Source organism: Salvelinus fontinalis, chromosome 11 (assembly GCF_029448725.1).
Source record: "Salvelinus fontinalis isolate EN_2023a chromosome 11, ASM2944872v1, whole genome shotgun sequence".
NCBI classification, from domain to species: domain Eukaryota; kingdom Metazoa; phylum Chordata; class Actinopteri; order Salmoniformes; family Salmonidae; genus Salvelinus; species Salvelinus fontinalis.
Window position 1 is genome coordinate 32,938,758 of NC_074675.1, and position 26,369 is coordinate 32,965,126.

At 43.1% G+C, this 26,369-nt stretch overlaps 2 protein-coding genes across 2 annotated transcripts in view; one reads left to right on the forward strand and one right to left on the reverse strand.

The window, feature by feature from the left end:
* Positions 1-23,752, forward strand: part of trappc14 (trafficking protein particle complex subunit 14) — a 28,737-nt gene extending 4,985 nt beyond the window's left edge. The window contains exons 5-11 of the mRNA XM_055938463.1: positions 615-735; positions 1,160-1,307; positions 1,711-1,772; positions 14,708-14,880; positions 18,791-18,927; positions 19,013-19,212; positions 20,667-23,752. Of these exons, the coding sequence (XP_055794438.1) occupies positions 615-735; positions 1,160-1,307; positions 1,711-1,772; positions 14,708-14,880; positions 18,791-18,927; positions 19,013-19,212; positions 20,667-20,823 (998 nt within the window). The 3' untranslated portion in view covers positions 20,824-23,752. The remainder of the gene's footprint in view (positions 1-614; positions 736-1,159; positions 1,308-1,710; positions 1,773-14,707; positions 14,881-18,790; positions 18,928-19,012; positions 19,213-20,666) is intronic.
* Positions 23,753-24,746: 994 nt separating this feature from the next.
* zanl (zonadhesin, like) overlaps positions 24,747-26,369 on the reverse strand; it is a 35,743-nt gene continuing 34,120 nt past the window's right edge. Inside the window, exons 51-52 of the mRNA XM_055938464.1 lie at positions 26,193-26,233; positions 24,747-25,351 (exon numbers count right to left, since the gene is read on the reverse strand). Coding sequence (XP_055794439.1) covers positions 25,254-25,351; positions 26,193-26,233 — 139 coding nt within the window. The 3' untranslated portion in view covers positions 24,747-25,253. The remainder of the gene's footprint in view (positions 25,352-26,192; positions 26,234-26,369) is intronic.

The following is a 26,369-nucleotide window of genomic DNA, read 5'->3' on the forward strand; positions in this document are numbered from 1 at the left end:
CAAGTCCTTAACCAACCATGCAGTTCAAGAAACAGAATTGAGAAAATATTTACTAAATAAAATAAAGTAAAAATAAAAAGTAACAGTAGAATTATGTAACAATAACAAGGCTATATACAGGGGCCCGGTACTAAGTAAATGTGCAGGGGTACAGGTTAGTCGAGGTCATTTGTACATGTAGGTAGGGGAAAAGTGACTATGCATAGATGATAAAAGGATAAACAGTGAGTAGCAGCAGTGTAAAAACAAAGGGGGTCAATGTAAATAGTCCAGGTGTCCATTTGATTAATTGTTCAGCAGTCTTATAGCTTGGGTGTAGAAGCTGTTACGGAGCCTTTTGGACCTAGACTTGGCGCTCCAGTACCGCTTCCTGTGTGGTAGCAAAGAGAACAGTCTATGACTTGGGTGACTGGAGTCTTTGGCAATTTTTTGGGCCTTCCTCTGAAGTGGAAGTGAATATTGTTTTTGACAATAGTATTATGACATCACCTAAACTTCTTCCTCTCTTATGCGTTCCTGTCTCCGTTTCTCTCTATCTCTCCTTCCCCCCATTTCCCCCCTCCCCCTCTATCCCTTTTCTAACTCCCTTCCCTCTCACACTCTCTCCCCCCCAGTATTAAACTCCAGTTCTCAGGAGGAGGTCTGTGTGAGGGATGTGAGAATCATTCCTAACTTCAACGCGTCCTACCTCCCCATGATGCCTGATGGCTCTGTGCTTCTGGTGGACAATGTCTGGTAAGTACAGATCTAGGTTATAGGATTTTGGGACCACCCCCATTACTAAACTTAACCATTAGGGGTGAAATAGAAACAGAAACTGACTGTAGATTAGTGCCTGATGGCTTTGTCCTCCTGGTGGACAATGTCTAGTACACTCCCTTAACCACAGATCTAGGATCAGATTACACTACTACTAATACCAACTTTTGCAGTTAAGGGTAAAAAAGCATCAGTGTCTGCCGAACAAGGTGCTTTTCAGGGACGCTGTTTATAAGTGTTGAATCATATTGTATATTTTGTTCTAAAATGTTGCATAAAGATATAATGAGTGTCTGAATGTCCCATAAGGTTGTTTATTTTTTATGAACCTTGATCAGAATGTAAAAAGTACATAACTTTTGTAACCATGGCGATGCCATCATTTACTTCCTGTCTGCAGCCACCAATCAGCAGAGGTTGGAATGGCGTCGTTCCACAGGATGAACAGTAGCTCCTCTCACCTTCCCAGCATGCTCTCTGCCCTGGAGGAGCAGAACTTCCTGTTTCAGCTGCAGCTCAGGGACCAGCCGGAGGAAGAGAGCAACGAGGTGAGAGGAGAGAGGGAGGAATGGGGAGAGAGAGGGGGGGTATAGAGAGAGGAGAGAGGGACAGAGAGAGAGAGGGGGAAAAACAAGGACAATGTGTAATATCAAATAAATGGTCCTAGTTTGTGATGTAAAAGGCAGTGAGATACATTTCAAGTAATAAAAAAAATATATCTAAAAATCTAATCAAATTTTATTTGTCACATACACATGGTTAGCAGATGTTAATGCGAGTGTAGCGAAATGCTTGTGCTTCTACTTCCTAATATTAATATGATATCATACTTAGTGTGGGATTATTTCATCTGTTTTAGATTAAACATATGCATGAGAAATCTGTCATGAATGTCCTTGTGGAGCATGAAATCATTTGAGGAATGTGAATGTGTTTTGCTCTCTGCTTAAGGGTCTGGAGGTTCCTTTGGTAGCAGTGCTGCAGTGGTCCACTCCTAAACTTCCCTTTACCAGGTAGGTCTACAACTACTAATAGATAGAACTGGCTCATAATCACTATAACTTTGCCAAACACTCACTATACCTACTCCATTATAACGACCCCATTATAACTACTAGTCTTCCCCAGGTACAGTACATCTCCACCGACTATTAGTTGAAACCAGAGCCATATATTTAAGAGAGTTGGGCCAACTTTTAGAATTCGGAATATTGTTCTAATTCTAGACAGTCAGCCACATAGCTTTGCTTAAATATTGCCCATGTAATGTAAATGTAGCTAGCCTGGCTGCCATAGGATGTTGTAGTGTCATGTAAATGCATCATAATGCCCATTCTAGTGACATGCCATTCCCCATGTAATGTTAATGGGTCGCCAACATGGCTGCCATAGAATGTGGTAGTGTCGCGTACAGTCGAAGTCGGAAGTTTACATACACTTAGGATGGAGTCATTAAAACTCATTTTTCAACCACTCCACAAATTTCCTGTTAACAAACTATAGTTTTGGCAAGTCGGTTAGGACATGTACTTTGTGCATGACACAAGTAATTTTTCCAACAATTGTTTACAGACAGATTATTTCACTTATAATTCAATGTATGACAATTCCAGTGGGTCAGAAGTTTACAAACACTAAGTTGACTGTGCCTTTAAACAGCGTGGAAAATTCCAGAAAATGATGTCATGGCTTTAGAAGCTTCTGATAGGCTAATTGACATCATTTGAGTCAATTGGAGGTGTACCTGTGGATGTATTTCAAGGCCTACCTTCAAACTCAGTGCCTCTTTGCTTGACATGGGAAAATCAAAATAAATCAGCCAAGACCTCAGAAAAAAATGGTGGACCTCCACAAGTCTGGTTCATTCTTGTGAGCAATTTCCAAATGCCTGAAGGTACCACATTCATCTATATGAACAATAGTACGCAAGTATAAACACCATGGGACCACGCAGCCGTCATACTGCTCAGGAAGGAGACGCAATCCCAGAACTACAGCAAAGGACCTTGTGAAGATGCTGGCGGAAACAGGTACAAAAGTATCTATATCCAGAGTGAAACGAGTCCTATATTGACATAACCTGAAAGGCCGTTCAACAAGGAAGAAGCCACCGCTCCAAAACCGGCATAAAAAAGCCAGACTATGGTTTGCAACTGCACATGGGGACAAAGATTGTACTTTTTGGAGAAATGTCCTCTGGTCTGAAACAAAAATAGAACTGTTTGGCCATAATGACCATTGTTATGTTTGGAGGAAAAAGGGGGATGCTTGCAAGCCGAATAACACCATCCCAACCGTGAAGCACGGGGGTGGCAGCATCATGTTGTGGGGGTGCTTTGCTGCAGGAGGGACTGGTGCACATCACAAAATAGATGGCATCATGAGGTAGGAAAATGATGTGGATAATTTGAAGCAACATCTCAAGACATCATTCAGGAAGTTAAAGCTTGGTCGCAAATGGGTCTTCCAAATGGACAATGATCTCAAGCATACTTCCAAAGTTGTGGCAAAATGGCTTAAGGACAACAGAGTCAAGGTATTGGAGTGGCCATCACAAAGCCCTGACTTTAATCCTATAGAAAATGTTTGGGCAGAACTGAAAAAGCGTGTGCGAGCAAGGAGGCCTACAAACCTGACTCAGTTACACCAGCTCTGTCTTTAGGAATGGGACAAAATTCACCCAACTTACAGTGGGAAGCTTGTGGAAGGCTACCCGAAACGTTTGACCCAAGTTAAACAATTTAAAGGCAGTGCTACCAAATACTAATTGAGTGTTTGTAAACTTCTGACCCACTGGAAAAGTGATGAAAGAAATAAAAGATGAAATAAATAATTCTCTCTACTATTATTCTGCCATTTCACATTCTTAAAATAAAGTGGTGATCCTAACTGACCTAAGAGAGGGAATGTTTACTCAGATTAAATGTCAGGAATTGTGAAAAACTGAGTTTAAATATATTTGGCTAAGGTGTATGTAAACTTCCGACTTCAACTGTAAATGCATCATAAAGCAGAAACCTCAATGGCCCAACCATAGAAATCCTGTAGGTCGTTATCAATAAGACGTCACAATAAGGTGCAGAGCATTCGATGGCGCATTTGCCGATATACTGTTAGCTGATAATGTTTACTTTGCAAGCTACCGGACCAGTAGAAACTTTGTACAGCACATAGTGGTAAGTAGACCTAATGTACTTTTTTCACTAGGCCTACCGTGCGAAGTTAGCTAACATTATCCCTTTTCAACGTTGTTTTTAAGAGTGTTTAATCACGAATGCTGCTGACAGACGTGATAGGCGACACACTAGCTTAACACAGTTTCTCTGGACCCCCCCGCAAGGTCGGTGTTTGGCCCCCGAATCCGACTGTTTTCCATACTGAGTATTGCCAACCCAGACAGTATTTCCAGAGACATTGTGTATTATATGTCCATTGTGCTGCACACAATTTAAAATTAGTCTTGAATGATACATGCCAAGATACACCAGAGATGAGATAAGGGACTGTTGATATTGCAACCACACAACTCAAACATCAGTTCACCAGTATGAAGACGAAATCGCAAGCCCTCAAGAACTGTTGTCTGCTAAAGATGATACTCTGTTTGCATCTGCCAATTTATTGGCTGTCCAGTATCCAGACGACCTGTCCCCAGAGCTTCCTATCCAGTTAATCTCTTTCCGTTTTGTGTTGATGCTGGCAATTAAGGAGAATGCGAGGCGCAATTAAAGATGTTACAGAACTGCTGCATTTAAAGCACCACTCCCTTCTGCCCAGTTTCCCTGATGATAATATGGCAACCAAGCTGTTTTTACCATCCCTGCAACTTGCTTCTGCGGAGTGATCGTTTTCGAAGCAAAAACTCACAAGAACTACCTAAGAAGTATTAGGCTCTCGGTCTGATATGCGCTTTTGAACACCTGAGTAAGCACCACTCATTGCACTGGCGCCGTCGTAGCCTCGTAGCCACGGCATTTGTTTACATATATCCCCTCATACTTTCAATCAGTTAAATTTGTTATTTTTCATGGTCTGAGGCACTTTTTCAGTCACATTTCTGAAGCCCAAAAAACAAACACGTAGCTTCTTAGGACATATGTCAATTTAAAAGATTTATGAATTACTTTTTGGAGGGTTACTGTCAAATGTATTTATTAAATAAATAAAAATAGACATCGATGACAGGCGCATGGGCCCTCAGAGTTCGTGGTCCACTCTATCTTGTGGAGACTGCCGGTACGCAGGTGAGTCTACATTGATTCATGGACCACAAATTGGCTAGCTAGCTAATAACAAATAACGTCAATATGGCTAGTTAACAAGCTAACTTTACGGGGATAAACTAGATGACTATATTCAAAGTTTGTTTGATTTCCTTGCCATCTACGGTGGTGATGACAGTAGTCCGACTGACAACTTTACCAGGACGAGGACTTGCCGATGTCAAGTTTTTTCCAAAAGCCAAATCTCTGACGAAGCAAGCTAAATGACACATGTTGCTAGCTACATGCCAGATGGATAGGCTACCCTCAAATGTCAGAAAATACATGATTAATTGATGTTTACTAATCATGAAAAGCGTGCAGTTATTTGCTGTATAACTCTGATGATGTGTAGTTCTGACTATGCATTTCAAGTGCTGATTATATTAAAACCAAATAGTTATACCATTTATTTAGTAATTTATTTAGTAAAACGGCACATAGTTGTCAATAGTTTTAGCGGAGCTGCGGGCTTCCTTAACCCCCAGCAGCCAAATCGAACACTGCACTGTATTGCAGTGTTGCCAACTCCTCAATAAGGAAAGTAGCTATTGGCTGTCCTAAAAGTCGCTAGAAGTCGCTAATTGACGTCATCGCCTAATTTGCATAATTGGCCATAGGCATGTAATTGTGATGGACGCTGTAGGAGAGAGGAATAACGTTGTGGGAGAGACAAAAAGTGAGTAAAAAACACCCTAAATATGTTTAGAACTACAAATTAACTTTCTTCTGTCGATTCTTGTTTTTTTTAATGTCACAATTCCAACCCTCCTCCTTTATCCGGGCTTGGGACCGGGAAAAGTGACCCAAAAGAGACACTCTGGCGAAGTTACTTAGTTTTTTATTATTTTTTGTATTTTTTTTGTATTTCTGTTTAGTTTTCTTAATTTGGTTTGGTATTTAACCTTATGGTCCACTTAGGAGCCTACAACAAGTCACAGTAAAACATGAACATTTTTAACCATAACATTTTTTACATTTTTTTGTATACAATCTACATTAAAACCTGTTGAGGATAGAGGGCACTATTTTCACTTTGGGGAAAAATTGTGCCCAATTTAAACGGCCTCGTACTCTATTCTTGCTCGTACAATATGCATATTATTATTACTATTGGATAGAAAACACTCTCAAGTTTCTAAAACCGTTTGAATTATACCTGTGAGTAAAACAGAACTCATTTTGCAGCAAACTTCCTGTCAGAAAGTGAAAAATCTGAAATCGAGGCTCTGTTCCAGGGCCTCCCTTTCAATTTGCTTGAAATTTATGACTATACATGCACTTCATACGCCTTCCACTAGATGTCAATAGGCAGTGAGAGGTGAAATGGGGATCCTAGGTATATCTATAGTCAAAAGAGAGGTCTTGGAATGACAGGACCCCAATTTCCTTTGTTCAGGAAGACGCGGGATGGACACAAAGCTTTCCTTATAGACGGCTAATATCTCCGGCTTTGATTTTATTTGATAAATGTGACAATATCATCGTAAAGTATGTTTTTTCAATATAGTTTTATCAGATTATTGAACATTTTTCAGGAGTTTTGGCGTGTTCATTCTCTGCGTTTGTTCACGATGGACAGCTTCGCGCCACTTGGCAAGTTTTGCTTGCTAACTCGAGAGGGAAAAAGGACATTCTAAAACCAAACAACGATTGTTCTGGACAAAGGACCCCTTGTGCAAGATTCTGATGGAAGCTCAACAAAAGTAGGACCCATTTATGATGTTATTTCATATTTCTGTCGAAAATGTTTACTATTAGTTTCCGCCCAGATTTTGGGCGCTCTCTCGCTATAACGTAAGCTGCATGTCGTACTAAAGTTATTTTTAGAATTCTAACACGGCGATTGCATTAAGAACTAGTGTATCTATCATTTGCTGTACAACAAGTATTTTTTAGTAACGTTTATGATTAGTTATTTGGTCAGAATAGGTGAGTGTCAGAAATATATCCGGAGATTCTGGAAAATAGTTGCTACATTTTCACAATGTATAACCACGGATTTCAGCTCAAAATATGCACATTTTCGAACAAACCATATATGTATTGTGTAATATGATGTTATAGGACTGTCATCTGATGAAGTTTATGAAGGTTAGTGAAATAATTAATATATTTTGCTGGTTTTGTCGCTATCGCTACTGTTGCCTTGAATCAATGCTGTTGTGTGGTTGGCTATTGTAGTAAGCTAATATAATGCTATATTGTGTTTTCGCTGTAAAACACTTAAAAAATCTGAAATATTGGCTGGATTCACAAGATGTTTGTCTTTCATTTGCTGTACACCATGTATTTTTCATAAATGTTTTATGATGAGTATTTAGGTATTTCACGTTGGTCTCTATAATTACTCTGGCTGCTTCGGTGCTATTTCTGATGGTAGCTGTGATGATAGCTGCAATGTAAAACTATGATTTATACCTCAAATATGCACATTTTTCGAACAAAACATAGATTTATTGTATAACATGTTATAAGACTGTCATCTGATGAAGTTGTTTCTTGGTTAGTTTGGTTGGTTCTTGGTTGGTTTGGTTGGTTTTGTGCAAGCTACCTGTGCTGTGAAAGAAATGTCTGTGCTTTTTTGTATTTGGTGGTGAGCTAACATAAATATACGTGGTGTTTTCGTGTGTAAAACATTTTAAAAATCGGACATGTTGACTGGATTCACAAGATGTTTATCTTTCATTTGCTGTATTGGACTTGTTAATGTGTGAAAGTTAAATATTTCTCAAAAATATTTTTTTAATTTCGCGCTCTGCCTTTCAGTGGAATGTGGGAGGAGTTCCGCTAGCGGAACCCCAGGGCTAGACAGGTTAACAATCTAAATGGACCAAAAAGAGACAATAGAAAAATCTGTCAATGGCAATGTGAGAAAATTATGGTAACTAGTCTGGCCCTAATTCAGGTTAATTGTTTTTTCCCCCGAGACCCCCCTCCACACACACACAGGCTGTGCTGGCTCATGGAAGAGTGAGTCATTGTCATTTTGGTCAAGGCTCTCTATGGCAGGTTCAGCAACTGAGGGAGCTGACTTAAATGAGTAAGCAGCTGATGTGCCAAAAAGCTGCAAAACATTATCAGGCAGCTGGTGCTCATAGCAAGCCTTACCAGACAGCTTCAGTCCATATCGAATGTACGGGATGGAGTTAAGGGTCTGCAGGGACATCCAATTTCTAAGTTTGCTTTTTACCACACTCATCTGGCTGAATACTCTCTCGACGTCAGCATTCAAGTGTGGCAAGGACAACACAGACACAGCAGCCATTGCGAGTTCTTGAAACGGGTTGATATCAGCTGCATCCCTGAACTTCCCAATCTCACTCCAGAAGCCCAGTGTGTTTTTTGTCTCATTCCATTTACTAAGATGGATGGCACGCCATTGCTGGACAATCTTGTCTATCTCTGCAGGGGAGCAGCCAAGGAGCTTGGCTAGTTTTTCTATTTCTCCAGGGCTCTTATTGTGCTTTAGAGTTTCCTCCACATTGAAAACTGACATGTACTGCAATGCTTCAATGTTGTCCGGCAGTCTCACCCTCAACTCATGAGTGAGGGAGATGGTGAAGGCTACACACTGCTTTCGGACATTGTTTTCATCCTCAGGCGCAATGTGGAGCTCAGCTGCCTTTGACTCAAAAAGGTAACCAAGGCACGGTTTGGGACTGATGTATCCATCTATTGGCCCTTTGAGTACATCAACATTTGCCAGTGGATTCAGCACCCTGCTGCTCATAGACTTGATCAGGCTAACCAAGCTGTCAAGTAGCTTAATAGGATCTACTTGCTCTCCCTCAAAAGCCTTGATGGCCAACTGTACCTCACCCAGCACTGACGTCAAAAAAGTCAGATACAATATGTTTTGAGGATCACTGTACATGGAGTATAAAACCTCAGCCATGTAGCAGTGTTCACTGGACTTGGTGACTGCGAAATGCAGCCTAAGCTCCTCCCACTGGTCCAAAATGCGTGAAACCGCGGGTTCAATGGAGAGCCAACGTGTGGCAGGTTTCTCCCCACAGTTGATGGTCTCATATATGGCCTTTTAGGCCTCCCTGCGCTTTTGAAAACCAGTTATAAGTCTCTCGTACCAAGTACTCCACACTATGGGGGATGGTGTAATTGGAAGCATGACTTACAGCAAGCTGCAGATAGTGGCACACACAGCGAATAAGAACCAGATATTTGAGGCCATACTCCCCCTTCAGCACTTTATGGACCCCATTGTTAATCCCCATCATAACAGAGGCAATTGTCAGTCCCTATCCCTAGGAGTTTCTCTTTTTTAAGACAACACTTCTCGAGGAAAGCCACAACAGCACGGGCTATAGATTTGGCATCTCCTCCCTCCAACTCAACAAGCCCCAGAAATGTTGATACAATTGTCTGCTTGGTGTAACTAAAGTACCTTATCACAACCCCCAGGTACTTAGAAACACTTACATCCGTGGACTCATTGAGGAGGAGGCTGAAATGCTGGTCACCCACATCTGCGACCAACTTTTTCAGAAAGTATGGTGCTAGAACACCATTAATCATTTCGGTGCATTTTGAAGTGGGTAGCAGCAGTGGAGTCTGAGAAAGCAGCTCTAAATGCTTCTCCAATGTGATCACATGCCAGCATGGAACAGTGTTCAGTGATAGCTAATGCCATGGTGGCCTCAGCTTTTTTTGCAGAGCAAATTTTTTTAACCATAAATGGCAGCTTGTTTTGGCTGGAACTGTTATAAGGCTTTGCTTTTTGAGTATGTTTTTGAGTTGTCATGTGTTTTTTTACATCACTAAGTTTGGCGTAGAAATGAGCCTTACAAAACAGGCAGTATGACCGTGTATCATCTCCAATAAACGGCTTCAACCAGCCTTTTAATTCAGGGTTTGATTCCCACTCCTTTCTGTATTTTTGAGTGTACAGTTTAGACTGAGACATGATGAGCTAGCCAGCTAGATGTTTAGCTTATGTCACAGAGAGGCACACATACAGTGGACAAGGTGAGTAAGTGACTGTTACGGCGGTCCTCCTCCTCTTCAACCGAAACGGAGGAGTAGTGATGGAACCAAAATGCAGCGGAGTTTGAAGACATGATTTATTAAACAATACGGAAAAACACGAACTTGACTAATAAACTAACAAAACAACAAACGGTGTAGACAGACCTGGACGACGGACTCACATAACACGAATAACGCACGAACAGGGAAAATAGCCTACACATAAAATGACGATGAACAAACAAACCGAAACAGTCCCGTATGGTGCGACAAACACTGACACAGGAGACAACCACCCACCACGAACACTGTGAAAACAACCTACCTAAATATGACTCTTAATTAGAGGAACGCCAAACACCTGCCTCTAATTAAGAGCCATACCAGGCAACCCATAAACCAACATAGAAACAGAAAACATAGAATGCCCACCCAAACTCACGTCCTGACCAACTAACACATACAACAAACTAACAGAAATAGGTCAGGAACGTGACATAACCCCCCCCATAAGGTGCGAACTCCAGGCGCACCAGCACAAAGTCTAGGGGAGGGTCTGGGTGGGCATCTGACCACGGTGGTGGCTCAGGCTCCGGGCGAGGTCCCCACCCCACCATAGTCAATCCCAGCTTACATCTCCCCCTATGAATGACCACCCTCATCTTACCCCCACTAAATCCTTTTGGTAACATCGACACCAGGGGCAGCACCGGGACAGAGGGATAGCTCAGGACAGAGGGATAGCTCAGGACAGAGGGATAGATCAGGATAGAGAGGTAGCTCAGGATAGAGAGGTAGCTCAGGATAGAGGGGCAACTCCGGACTGAAAGGCAGCTCCGGACAGAGAGACAGCTCTGGACTGAGGGGCAGTTCTGAATAAATAGCCGCTCTGGGCTGAGGGACAGCTCATGACTGGCTGACGGCTCTGGACGCTCATGGCTGGCTGACGGCTCTGGACGCTCATGGCTGGCTGACGGCTCTGGACGCTCATGGCTGGCTGACGGCTCTGGACGCTCATGGCTGGCTGACGGCTCTGGACGCTCATGGCTGGCTGACGGCTCTGGACGCTCATGGCTCGCTGACGGCTCTGGCAGATCCTGTCTGGTTGGCGGCTCTGGCAGATCCTGTCTGGTTGGCGGCTCTGGCAGATCCTGTCTGGTTGGCGGCTCTGGCAGATCCTGTCTGGTTGGCGGCTCTGGCAGAACCTGACTGACGATTGGCTCTAGCGGCTCCTGACTGACTATCGGCTCTGACGGCTCGGGACAGACGGGCGGCTCTAATGGCTCGGGACAGACGGATGGCTCAGACGGCGCTGGGGAGACGGATGGCTCAGACGGCGCTGGGGAGACGGATGGCTCAGATGGCGCTGCGGAGACGGATGGCTCAGACTGCTCCTGTCTGGCGGAAGGCTTTAGCTGCTCCTGTCTGGCGGAAGGCTCTGTAGGCTCATGGCAGACGGGCAGCTTTGCAGGCTCATGGCAGACAGGCAGTTCATGCGCCGTTGGGCAGACGGCAGACTCTGGCCGGCTGAGACGCACTGTAGGCTTGGTGCGTGGTGCCGGAACTGGAGGCACCTGACTGGGGAAACGCACTTCAAGCCTAGTGCGGGGAGCAGGGACAGGGCACACTGACCTCTCGAAGCGCACTATATGCCTGGTGCGTGGTACCGGACTGAGGGCACGCACCTCAGGACGAGTGCGGGGTGAAACAACAGTGTGCACAGGACTTAGGAGACGCACATGTGGCTTAGTGCGCGGTGCCAGAACTGGAGGCACTGGGCTGGAGACACGCACCATAGGGAGAGTGCGTGGAGGAGGAACAGGGCTCTGAAAACGCACTGGAAGCCTGGTGCGTAGTGTAGGCACTGGTGGTACTGGGCTGGGGCGGGGAGGTAGTGCCGGAAATACCGGACCGTGCAGGCGTACTGGCTCCCTTGAGCACCGAGCCTGCCCAACCTTACCTGGTTGAATGCTCCCCGTCGCCCGACCAGTGCGGGGAGGTGGAATAACCCGCACCGGGCTATGTAGGCGAACCGGGGACACCATGCATAAGGCTGGTGCCATGTAAGCCGGCCCGAGGAGACGCACTGGAGACCAGACGCGTTGAGCTGGCCTCATGACACCTGGCTCAATGCCCAATCTAGCCCTACCAGTGCGGGGAGGTGGAATAACCCGCACTGGGCTATGCACTCGTACAGGAGACACCGTGCGCTCTACTGCGTAACACGGCGTCTGCCCGTACTCCCGCTCTCCACGGTAAGCCTGGGAAGTGGGCGCAGGTCTCCTACCTGCCCTCGGCCCACTACCTCTTAGCCCCCCCCCCCCCCCCCCCAAGAAATTTTTGGGGTCTCCTCTCGGGCTTCCAGCCACGTCTCCTTGCTGCCTCCTCATACCACCACCTCTCTGCTTTCGCTGCCTCCAGCTCAGCTTTGGGGCGGCGATATTCCCCTGGTTGAGCCCAAGGACCTTTTCCATCCAGCTCATCCTCCCAAGTCCAGTAGTCCTGTGTATAATCCTGCTCGAACTCACGCCGCTTGGTTCTGGATCGGTGGGTGGTTCTGTTACGGCGGTCCTCCTCCTCTTCAACCGAAACGGAGGAGTAGTGATGGAACCAAAATGCAGCAGAGTTTGAAGACATGATTTATTAAACAATACGGAAAAAACACGAACTTGACTAATAAACTAACAAAACAACAAACGGTGTAGACAGACCTGGACGACGGACTCACATAACACGAATAACGCACGAACAGGGAAAATAGCCTACACATAAAATGACGATGAACAAACAAACCGAAACAGTCCCGTATGGTGCGACAAACACTGACACAGGAGACAACCACCCACCACGAACACTGTGAAAACAACCTACCTAAATATGACTCTTAATTAGAGGAACGCCAAACACCTGCCTCTAATTAAGAGCCATACCAGGCAACCCATAAACCAACATAGAAACAGAAAACATAGAATGCCCACCCAAACTCACGTCCTGACCAACTAACACATACAACAAACTAACAGAAATAGGTCAGGAACGTGACAGTGACTGAGGCTGTGTGAGTCAAATGCAGTGATTTATTTTAGACAAAGAACATTTTACATTTACATCCCGCCCCATTTACATCAGCCAGCGGCGGCTTCCCGCATGCTCGATTCATTTGCAGTATGGACGCGGAGGGGTGAACATCTCCTGCTCTGACTGCAGCTGGGAGGGACTGTTGCGCGAGGACTGGGCTGCCTGTGAGTGCTTTGGGACGGGGGTGGGGGCCACGGCAGCAACCGCTGCTCGTTGAGAAGAGTAAGAATGATATGTGCTTTCACGTCAGAGTCTCCGAAAGTCTCCAATAACACCAGAAAAAGTCGCTAGATTTGTCGCTAGTCGATTTTTTGAAAATGTGTTGCTAGAGGGGTCTGAATACTTGCTAAATATAGCAACAAAGTCGCTAAGTTGGCAACACTGCTGTATTGTAACGTTTTATTGATAACGACCTATTAAATTACTAGAGGGGCCATGTCATAAATCCTAAAAGTTCCAGAATGGGGTGAAAATGGCAGCCATGTTGGTCAGTGAGAAATCCAAAAACTACTCGAATTGAAATTAATTTCAGTAGATGTAACGGGGTGAGTGACTCGTTGCCCGGAAGTCAGGCGCAGGAGAGCAGAGATGGGTGATAACAGGAGAACTTTAATATACACCCTGGCCCAAAGGCACAGGCGAGGCAGCACAAAGCACAACCACGGTAACATGAACCGGATTAAACAAAACAAACAAACCTAGCGCAAGCCAGCCTATAGCGTAACACCCCACACAAAGAACAATTCCACACACAGACATAGGGGAAACAGAGGGTAATATACATTTCGTCTGATGAGGGAATGTGAACCAGGTGTGCGGGAAAACAAGACAAAACAAATGGAAAATGAAAGGTGGAGTGGCGATGGCTAGAAGACCGGTGACGTCGACCGCCGAACGCCGCCCGAACAAGGAGAGGGACCGACTTCGGCGGAAGTCGTGACAGTAGAGGCATAGTCCTGATTTTACTTATCCAGGAAAATTAAGGCATATGATATATAAGAAATTGTGTAATATAAGTATTGTTAACCTAAAATATTGTCATATAATTATAAATCCAGTTTATATGGAATTTGCATACATCTTCTGTATAAATAGCCTCTAAAATATAAGTAAGACCATAAATGTATCAATTTTTGTTTTCTTGGAAAGCTGTGAGTGCTATTATATGATACAATATCAGTACTTGGTGCATTTACAACTTGTCTATGTACTTTCATCAACTGATTTCAGCCAGTGTATGGCTGTGGATTAACTACATTGTTTGAATGGAATGTTGGCATATTGGCAGTTAATCTGAAAAATGTATAGAATCATTCCTCTAAAACTGACTGGCTAGCTAGCTAACAAACATACAATGCAGATACATTCTTAAAATGCAATATTGTACACAGTATCTTATCACAGCACTGGCTTGTCATGGTTGACCAACTCCCTTACCAAGATGGCTGACCTTTATCCCATCATAAGAAAGTTAATAGTATTCTAATTCCTAATTCTATGGGGTCAACTCTTTAAATACATGGATCTAGTTGGAACTATCCCATAATAACTACTCTCTGTTGACTAACTGTCCAAATATACCTACCCCATTATTACTCTGCTACTTAACTTCCCTTCTCCAGGTACATCTCCACCCACTACCAGCTGCCCAGCGTGAGACTGGACCAACCCCGGCTGGTTATGACAGCTTCCTGTCCCAGTGCTGTGCAGCCTCAGGAGCACTTCCGGGTCAAATACACCCTACTAAACAACCTGCAAGACTTCCTGGCTGTAAGACTGGTCTGGACGCCCGAAGGTGAGGGGATGGGAGAGGAGAGGGAGAGGAGAAGAGATGGAATGGAATGATTATGGAGGGAGATGAGGTGAGAGGGAGGGAGATGTAGAAAACGGAGAAGATTAATAATTTTTACACAAAAAAAAGTGTGATCAAGCAAGAGAAAGAGTGGAAGAGAGGGATAGAAAAAGAATGACAGAGGGTAATGACAAAGGGTCCGTTAGAAAGAGACCGGGAGAGAGTGAGAGATAGTCCAGGGAGAGGATCATACACACTGAACTAATAAATACAGTGGCTTGCAAAAGTTTTCACCACCTTGGCATTTTTCCTATTTTGTTGCCTTACAACCTGGAATTAAAATTGATTTTTGGAGGGTTTGTATCATTTGATTTACACAACATGCTTACCACTTTGAAGATGCAAAATATTTTTTATTGTGAAACAAACAAGAAATAAGACAAAATAAAATAAAAACTTTAGCGTGCATAACTTTTCACCCCCCCCCCCCCCCCCAAAGTCTACTTTGTAGAGCCACCTTTTGCAGCAATTACAGATGCAATTCTCTTGTGGTATGTCTCCTTAAGCTTGGCACATCTAGCCACTGGGATTTTTGCCCATTCTTCAAGGCTAAACTGCTCCAGGTCCTTCAAGTTAGATGTGTTCCGCTGGTGTACAGCAATCTTTAAGTCATACTACAGATTCTCAATTGGATTGAGGTTTGGGCTTTGACTAGGCCATTTCAAGACATTTAAATGTTTCCCCTTAAACCACTCGAGTGTTGCTTCAGCAGTATGCTTAGGGTCATTGTCCTGCTGGATGGTGAACCTCCGTCCCAGTCTCAAATCTCTGTTAGACTGAAACAGGTTTCCCTCAAGAATTTCCATGTATTTAGCACCATCCATCATTCCTTCAATTCTGACCAGTTTCCCAGTCCCTGCCGATGAAAAACATCCCCACAGCATGATGCTGCCACCACCATGCTTCACTGTGGAGATGGTGTTCTCAGGGTGATGAGAGGTGTTGGGTTTGCGCCAGACATGATGGTCAAAAAGCTCAATTTTAGTCTCATCTGACCAGAGTAGCTTCTTCCATATGTTTGGGGAGTCTCCCACATGCTTTTTGGCGAACACCAAACGTGTTTGCTTATTTCTTTCTTTAAACAATGTTTTTTTTTTGGCCACTCTTCCGTAAAGCCCAGCTCTGTGGAGTGTATGTTTTAAAGTGGTCCTATGGACAGATACTCCAATCTGCACTGTGGAGCTGGTCTCTTTGTTGCCTCTGATTAATGCACTCCTTGCCTGGTCCATGAGTTTTGGAGGGCGGCCCTATCTTGGCAGGTTTGTTGTGGTGCCATATTCTTTAAATGTTTTAATAATTGATTTAATGGTGCTATTTGGGATGTTCAAAGTTTCAGATATTTTTTATAACCCAACCCTGATCTGTACTTCTCCACAACTTTGTCCCTGATCTGTTTGGAGAGCTCCTTGGTCTTCATGGTGCCACTTGCTTGGTGGTGCCCCTTGCTTAGTGGTGTTGCAGACTCTGGGGCCTTTCAGAACAGGTGTAAATATACTGAGATCATGTGACACTTAGATTGCACACAGGTGGATTTTATTTAACTTCTCTGCGCTACGGATCCCTTTAGCGGGATCATTTTCCTCAACAACCACTGAATTGCAGGGCGCAAAACTAACAATATTTATAATCATGCAATCACAAGTGAAATATACCAAAACACAGCTTAGCTTGTTGTTAATCCACCTATCGTGTCAGATTTTGAAAATATGCTTTGCAGCGAAAGCAATCCAAGCTTTTGTGAGTGTATCAATCAATGCTACAACAGCTAGCCCCAAATTAGCATGGTCACGAAAGTCAGAAAAGCAATAAAATGAATCACTTACCTTTGATAATCTTCGGATGTTTGCACTCATGAGACTCCCAGTTACACAACAAATGTTCTTTTTGTTCGATAAATATTACTTTTATAACAAAAAAACGCCATTTGGGTTGCGCGTTATGTTCAGAAAACCAAAGCCTCGTTCCGTTCGACGGAAATTCCAAAAAGTATCCGTAATGTTCGTAGAAACATGTCAAATGTTTTTTATAATCAATCCTCAGGTTGTTTTTAACAAACATAATCGATAATATTTCAACCGGACCGTAACCTATTCAATAAAAGAGAGAAAGAAAATGGAGAGCTACCCCTTTCGCACGCAGGAACTAATTAAGAGGACACCAGAGTAGTTTTGAAAAATCGCGCTCATTTTTTAAAATAAAAGCCTGAAACTATGTCTAAAGCCTGGTCACAGCCTGAGGAAGCAATTGGAAAAGGAATCTGGTTGATACCCCTTTAAATGGAAGAAAGACGGGCCAGGAAACACAGATTTTTTTATTTTATTTTTTTAAATCACTTCCGGGTTAGTAGTAGAAATGCCTTAGAGAGAGATAGAAAGAGCAGAGAGAGATAGAGAGAGCAGAGAGCGAGAGGGACAGAGAGAGAGATTTATTTGATTTTTATCAGAGTCTCTTTTAGTCCTCATTTGGACTAATCTTCCAAGAGTCCTTAAACATTAAAACACAATTCATAATGCAATCACATTTTCACATATAACACACTGTTACAAACAACAGACATATTACACTGACATATTGACCAGATAAATACAGTCTGAAAAGATAGATTGATTCCTTGATCTACCATAGTCCTGCACAACCTTCCAAAGTTTTATATTTAAATGGTTCTAAAGTATTATTTGAATTTGTATATTGAAAGGTTTCTGGTTTGCTCAGATAAATTATTCAATATCTTTATTACTCTGAATCGAAATGTTATTTTGCCTATTTCTCTTTTCTTTCTGGATAACACGTAGATGGTGGACAATCTAGTCCTAGTGTTTACTGAAAGCCTGTCTCTTACCAGCTGAATACTGTTGTAAATGGAGTTTGGCCATTTTAAATGGTGTACATTGTGAAATAAAATAAGCAATGTTTTTTAAAATTATCTTGTTGATGAATTACCACCCAAGAGCATTGTGCATGACTACAACAGAATAATCATATCTCTACCTTAAAACAATCCTTGCTGCTTTGTTCTGTGTAACCTTCATCCTCCTAATTTCACTTGAGGATGCATGTCTCCAGACCAGATGAGTTATTGGAGACAACCATGATAAGCAGTTGTCTAGCTGCACCCCTAGTAGTTTGGTTTCTGCCACTTTGTCAATTTGTACTTCCCCCATACTTAATTGCATCCCATGTTGTGCGGGCCTTTTCCTGGTGGAACAGACCAACATAACCCTGGTTTTCTTGGCGTTCAAAATAAGTTTGTTCCGGCAAACCCACTCCCTGATATTTCCCAGATCTACTTGTAGAGCTTGCTGTACCTGTTGAACCGATTATCTTGCTGTATAAATTGTATTATCATCTGCAAATATAGTAGCTTGAGTTTCAGATAAGGCATAAGGAAGGTCATTGGTATATATTAAGTAAAGAAGTGGTCCAAGGCAACTGCCCTGCGGTATTCCACAGTTTAAAGCATGAGGGGAAGAAAACGACCCATTGATATAGGTGGACTGTTTCCTGTCAGTTAGATATGACTGTACCCAATTGAATGTTGCCTCCTGAAACCGATATTGCAATAATTTTGTCAAAATTATTTAATAATCCACTAAATCAAAAAATAGTACACCCACAAACCTGAGACAGAGAGAGAGAGAGTGGCAGTAGATGAGGGTTGGGAATTCTGTCTAATGTCCAGTTATGATTTATAACAAAGCCCCAAACTAGCTAACTAACTAACTACATACCAGAGGAACATAATCACTTTAGGCTATATTATAATGCTCTCTCCTTGGGTAAACTAAACACCAGCCTCTCCCACTCTCCCTTTCCGTCAATGTCACCCCCTTCCTCCCCTCTAACCTCCCCCCAGGTCGTGGTCGTCAGGAGGACCCCTCTGTCAGTTCTGTGGTATGTCATTCCCCCCTTAACAACCTGGGCCAGTGTCGGAAAGGATCAACCCTCTCCTTTACTGTCGGCTTCCAGATACTCAAGGCAGGACTCTTCGAGGTACCAGAGAGAGTGTGCGCCTGTTTCTCCGATTTAGCATACCAAACATTACTCACTCCACATGCCCCCCTCTCCTCTTCTGCAGTTAAGCCAGCACATGAAGCTGAAGCTTCAGTTCACAGCGTCCTGTTCCAACCCCCCTGCTGAGGCCAGGCCCATGTCTCTGTCCCTGTCCAGGAAGAACTCTCCCTCCAGCCCTGCAGTCAGAGACCTGCTGGACAGACAGAGTCTGGGAAGATCACAGTCCTTCTCTCACCAACAGCCATCACGGTCGCATCTTATGAGGTAGGAGATACACTCATGTAACTCACAGACACATACACAACATGGCCAAAGGAATGTGGAAACCCCTTCAAATTAGTGGATTCGGCTATTTCAGCCACACCCGTTGCTGACAGGTGTTTAAGATTGAGCACACGTCCATGCAGTCTTCATAGACAAACATTGGCAGTAGAATGGTCCGTACTGAAGAGCTCAGTGACTTTCAACGTGGCACCGTTATAGGATGCCACCTTTCCAACAAGTCAGTTCGTCAGATTTCTGCCCTGCTAGAGCTGCCCCGGTCAACTGTGTGTACTAGGAGCAACAATGGCTCAGCCGCGAAGTGGTAGGCCACACAAACTCACAGAATGGGAGTGCTGAAGCGTGTAGCGCATAAAAGTTGTCTTTCCTCGGTTGCAACACTGACTACCAAGTTTCATACTGCCTCTGGAAACAACGTCAGCACAAGAACTGTTCGTCGGGAGCTTTCATTAAATGGGTTTCCATGGCCTTGCAGCCACGCTCAAGCCTAAGATCACCATGTGCAATGCCAAGCGTCAGCTGGAGTGGTGTAAAGCTCGCCGCCATTGGACTCTGGAGCAGTGGAAACACGTTCTCTGGAGTGATGAATCACGCTTCACCATCTGGCAGTCTGACGGACAAATCTGGGTTTGGTGGATGCTAGGAGAACACTAGCTGCCCCAATGTATAGTGCCAACAGTGACGTTTGGTGGAGGAGGAATAATGGTCTGGGGCTGTTTTTCATGGTTCAGGCTAGGCCCTTTCGTTCCAGTGAAGGGAAAACTTAACACTACAGCATACAATGACATTCTAGACGATTCTGTGCTTCCAACTTTGTGGCACCATTTTGGGGAAGGCCCTTTCCTGTTTCAGCATGACAATGCCCACGTGCACAATTGAGGTCCATACAGAAATGGTTTGTCGAAATCTGTGTGGAAGAACTTGGCTAGCCTGCACAGAGCCCTGACCTCAACCCCATCGGACACCTTTGGGATGAATTGGAACGCAGACTGCGAGCCAGTCCTAGTCGCTCAATGTCAGTACCCGACCTCACTTATGCTCTTGTGGCTGAATGGAAGCAAGTCCCCACATCAATGTTCCAACATCTAGTGGAAAGCCTTCCCAGAAGAGTGGAGGCTGTTATAGCGACAAAGGGGGGACCAACTCCATATGAATGCCCATGATTTTAGAATGAGATGTTTGACAAGCAGGTGTCCACATACTTTTGTAGTGTATATACAGTGCCTTCAGAAGGTATTCACACCCCTTGACTTTTCCAAATTTTGTTGTGATATAAAGTGGGATTCAAATGGATTAATTGCCATTCCCTGTAATCCCTAAATTCTGGCAGTGACTCCTTGACCTCATTCTGACTCTCTGACCTCTCTCCTAATCCCCATTTTGTGTGTGCGCGTATGTCTCTTTTGTACTTGCGTCTCTATGTGTGTGTGTCCTAGGACGGGCAGTGTGATGGAGCGCAGGGCCATCACTCCTCCAGTGGGATCCCCAGTGGGTCGACCCCTCTACCTCCCCCCCGATCAGCCGGTCCTCTCACTGGACAAGATCGCCAAGAGAGAGTGTAAGGTACTGGTGCTGGAACCTGGAAGAGACTGAGAGACAAGGCGAGAGACTGGGAGAGGTGGAGGAAGAGAGGGGAGTGCTTGAGCCAGGTAGAAACAATGAGACCGTGAAGATGGGGAGGGAGTGAAGGAAGGGAGGAAGAAGGGAGACATAGATAGAAAAAGGGAGAGAGAGAGAGAGACATCTCTCATGCTGAACATTTCCTACATCCTACAAGGCAGGCATGAACAATGATTTACCAGACAGACAGATAGAGAATCTGTCAGACACTGAATGATTGACTGTACGTGAGCCACGTCATTTGAAGACACTGGAGATGTTACTTTCAACAACACCATTTCACATTTTTATCTCAACAACATTTGAAGTTTTTATGTCACTGTAATGTCAACATTCCATTTCATTCCTTGTTTTATTCCTTGTGTAATGCTGTAATTTAATGTGTAAATAATTGTTAAGGTTTTGAACAGGGTGAAGACAGAACCAGACTATTTGTAGAAACATTTTGGGAACTTTTTCACTGAAGATTACTGTGTTTACCGTACAGGGTTATGTTAATAGCCAATACCTTGTTAATACATATTGTTATACACTGGTATACATTTAACACAGTATATGTAATGTAATACTTGGATGTTAATTTTGTTAGTGAAAAACTGGATTATGTTAGTGAAAAACTGTATTTTGTTAGTGAAAAACTGGATTATGTTAGTGAAAAACTGGATTTTGTTAGTGAAAAACTGGATATTATTATTGAAAAACTGGATTTTGTTACTGAAAAAAATGATTTTCTTAGTTTACACACTGATAGATAAACTTATCTCATGTGATGGATGTCAAACTTGTGATTAAAAAAAAGCAGCAGGAGACCAGTGGAATAACTCTAGCCTGGTCTCAGATCTGTTTGCTCCTATGGTCAATGTCACGATAGGAATTGGCAAGACAGCACAGACAGATCTGGGACCAGGCTAGATCTGTTTCACCCGTGGATAGTGTCATCGGGTTCACTCTTATTAGAATGGGTTGTATTTTAGTGGCTTGGAGCCACACAGTCTCTACACTGTATTTAGTAGTTAATAAGTATTCTACCAGAGATGTTTTTAGCAGCATTTTCTGCTGCTTAATAGTCTTAAAATTGCTTATACACACTCCTTAGTACACTCCAGAGTACACATATTGTACATAGAAGGGCATACTCCGTAACACACACTTCATAGTCCACACTCCATGATAGGGAACAATCCTTTCACATCATTTGCCTTTCCCTTGTTATACTGCTGTTCGCTCTACTCCCTATAAAGTGCACTACTTAGGGACCCTGGTCAAAAGTAGTGGACTAAATAGGGAATAGGGTGCCATTTGGGATACGGCCTTACACTGTTGTTCACCACTGTTAAAACTTTGATTACACTGGTTGAGCCTGTTGATTGTTATGCCATTCATTCACACCTTACCTTATTATTAGGGATTTAGTCCTGGGTAACAATCCAGAATAGTGGATTATTTAGAAGTCGTAACGTCCGTCACTGTAGCTACGTTTTCAACTGTTTACATTTGTGTTGAGAACATTGAACAATGGTGTGTGTGTGTGCAAGTGTGTGTGCATACATAAGTGTGTGTGTGTGTGTGTATGTGTGTGTATGTTTGTGACCCTGAAGCATTTGTTGTAACTTTTTTGTATGTTTGTCTCAAACATTATTTTATTTCCTGGTTCAATTGCCAATGGGAATGACCAATGGGTCTTTATCCCTGATGTAAATTACAATGTGAGGTTGGGGACATTTCAAACGATCAGATAATTATTTATTTTTTTACCGTGTGTCAAAAGCCCGGTTTATACCTGGCTCTAACATGCATCCTTTGTCCTGATCTTTTCCACATGTTGATTGTGCCCACATTTTTAGACAGGTGTTGACAATCAAAAGACACATTGTGATCTGATTGTAATCAGATCATCCTGCCCACCTCCGGAGATAGTCAGGCACGCATTGTGTCTTTATATCTTACAAGTGTAGACAGATCTGGACAGAGAAACCATTTTAGAACATTATTCCACCCGTTAAAATCATTGACAGCTGGCACCATTGACTGATTACATCAACATGTGTCTTACAATAAATAAATACATCTTATTTTGAAAGAGTAGTGAAATAATTTGCATAAAGGAAGGGATCAGGAAATCTGGTCACAATGCAAACACATTGGATGGATAACAGACACATGTTAATACCATGTGTAGACACATTTCTGGAAATGTGTGCACATATAGAATGTAGACAAGATCAGGACAAAGGACCCATGTTAACACCAGGTATAAACGGGGCTTATTATGCCTTGTTTTCCCTGGACACAAAGTACTTGCTTGTGTATTCTTTATTTAATTTAGACGTTTTTATCTCTATATCTTTACATGAAGTCAAGAAATAGATGTACCCAAGACTGTGTGTGCAGAGGATGTGTGTGATTTAGTTTCTGATGTTTCATGTTGTTTAGATGTTTGATTTCCTTCAGCCTGGAATTTAACTGAAAAACAAAACCATTCCAACTCAATTTTCATTGTTCCCGAACACTTGATGAACAAAAGTTTGGTCACAAACATTTCCATTCCTTTCCTCTGTGATTTTAAAACAATGTATTATATTACTACTTGGACCAAAGTAGCTCACAATATGATTGTTTATGTATATTAGTGACTTATTTTTAACAGTCATTGTTGTTAAGCACTTGAATTGATTATAATTGTATTGTCCTTGGTTCTTTGGACACACAAACAACAAATGCAGTTGATTGTGTCACAGATGTTCTGTGGCACGTTGTTTGCTAGCAGTCTCACTGGCCTTATTTTAGATGCCTCGAATACAAACGTCTGTCAGGGAAAAGTGTTGGGGATTTTTTTTTTTGAGTCACTCCTCGTTTGATGCACTCTTGAAATGTGAATAAATACAGTTGGAGCGATTGGGAAGTTTGTATTTTACGCGTCGTAAGTCTGCTGACCAAGAAAAAGGAAAGCGGAAGAGGGGGGAGAAATGGAGAGAATATGGGATTTGAATGGGTACTACAACATCCTTGTGGCACACCACTTTCACAGGTGCATTACTGTAGGACAGGTAAGACAGACGCGGGTGTGTTACTGTAGGACAGGTAAGACAGACGCGGGTGTGTTACTGTAGGACAGGTAAGACAGACGCGGGTGTGTTACTGTAGGACAGGTAAGACAGACACAGGTGTGTTACTGTAGGACAGGTAAGACAGACGCGGGTGTGTTACTGTAGGACAGGTAAGACAGACACAGGTGTGTTACTGTAGGACAGGTAAGACAAACACGGGTGTGTTACTGTAGGACAGGTAAGACAGACAGGTGTATTACTGTAGGACAGGTAAGACAGACGCGGGTGTGTTACTGTAGGACAGGTAAGACAGACACGGGTGTGTTACTGTAGGACAGGTAAGACAGACGCGGGTGTGTTACTGTAGGACAGGTAAGACAGACGCGGGTGTGTTACTGTAGGACAGGTAAGACAGACGCGGGTGTGTTACTGTAGGACAGGTAAGACAGACGCGGGTGTGTTACTGTAGGACAGGTAAGACAAACATGGGTGTGTTACTGTAGGACAGGTAAGACAGACGCGGGTGTGTTACTGTAGGACAGGTAAGACAGACACGGGTGTGTTACTGTAGGACAGGTAAGACAGACGCGGGTGTGTTACTGTAGGACAGGTAAGACAGACGCGGGTGTGTTACTGTAGGACAGGTAAGACAAACATGGGTGTGTTACTGTAGGACAGGTAAGACAGACGCGGGTGTGTTACTGTAGGACAGGTAAGACAGGCGCGGGTGTGTTACTGTAGGACAGGTAAGACAAACATGGGTGTGTTACTGTAGGACAGGTAAGACAGACGCGGGTGTGTTACTGTAGGACAGGTAAGGCATACACAAGACTGACATGACAAGTAATGTTAAGCTTGCAGCAACAATTTAATTCACTTCAATAAATTACATCTCAGGCACTTGAGGCATTTTATAATTGCACTTTTCCCTGGATCATAATTCATACATTCTCAAATTACAACAAAAGCATTAATAAGTTAATAAAAGTAGATAATATAATGACAATAATATTAACAAATTCCAAAAAGAATAATGCGGCAAATATGTAACATTGACGTTACGGACTGTTCTGAATTGGTGTGCATTGTTTGTGAGTGAGTGAGTGAGTGAGTGAGTGAGTGAGTGAGTGAGTGAGTGAGTGAGTGAGTGAGTAGGTGAGTGAGTGAGTGAGTGAGTGAGTGAGTGAGTGAGTGAGTGAGTGAGTGAGTGAGTGAGTGAGTGAGTGTGTGTGTGTGTGTGTGTGTGTGTGTGTGTGTGTGTGTGTGTGTGTGTGTGTGTGTGTGTGTGTGATATCCGTACATTCATCTGCCAGTAAATATGAAACTCTTATGTTCTCTACTCTTCTTTCTCTCCATCTACATGGGAGTCATGATGTCACTTGCGTTCTTCTGCTGATTGTCCAGGTTTTCGTACACGACGTCGCTGTCCTTAAGATGCATGCGGTATTGGATGCCTAGTAGAAATTAAATTCATATAATTATAAGCGAGGGAGGGAAAGAAGGAGAAAGAGAGAGAAAGTGAAGAAGGACAAAGAGAGGGAAAAAGAGAGAGAAAGAGAGAGGTGTAATGTTTATTATTATCATGAATTTGTTGTTTTATGACAGGTACTGTTAGGTAGGTCCAGGAGCTTCTCCTGGCCAGGTCACCAAGGTGATCAAGGGTTTAGTTGGGAAGGATGGAGGGCAGAACTACTTGTCATGCAATCCAGTGGAAGAACCGAAGCACTTATTTTTCACAGTATGAGCATTGATTTCACAATTTCCCTCCTGATCATGGCTTCATAGAATTACAAAAAACTTAAGTTTAGGCATAAGGGTCGAAATGAATGAAGGTTATGTTTAAGTTTATGTTTAGGAACACGGGTTAGGTTAAGGTTAGTGTTATATCAGTGAGGTTAAGGTAAGGGTTGAGGTTATAGAATTATGGCACGGCAAGGTCCACTTGCCTCTGTAATAAATCAGCTGAATAGGTGGGTGACAGGTGACAGGTGTTTTTCTTGTGCTTTTCTCTTTAGCTGGCTGCCAATAGTCTGCTTCAAAATAATTTACTCATTTAAAATGGTCTAGAGTCCACCCATTATGGCATCATTGACCTGAACAGGGAACTTTGTTCTACTGGTTCAAATTCAGTGTTTACTATATCCTTCCCATCTAAATCCTTGGCCTGGTTTTATTGGGAAAATTTTAGCTAAGTAGTATAATATTAGTATAATATTAGCTAAGTAGGTAAAAAAATAATGTAAGTGAAAGTAAAAGTTGATATATGTTTTAAGTGAGATTGAGATAGGCACTTACTTGAATCTGTGCTGTCAGAATCACACTTGTTTTTTTTGTTCCTGTGAACACAAAATGGTTTAGAGAGTTAGCATCCGTTTACATAGGAATACAAATACTGCACTGACAGGTGACGTTAGCTTCTTCTGTCTTGTACACTGAATAATAACGCAAGCTGTCATGATCGACTTGATCTTT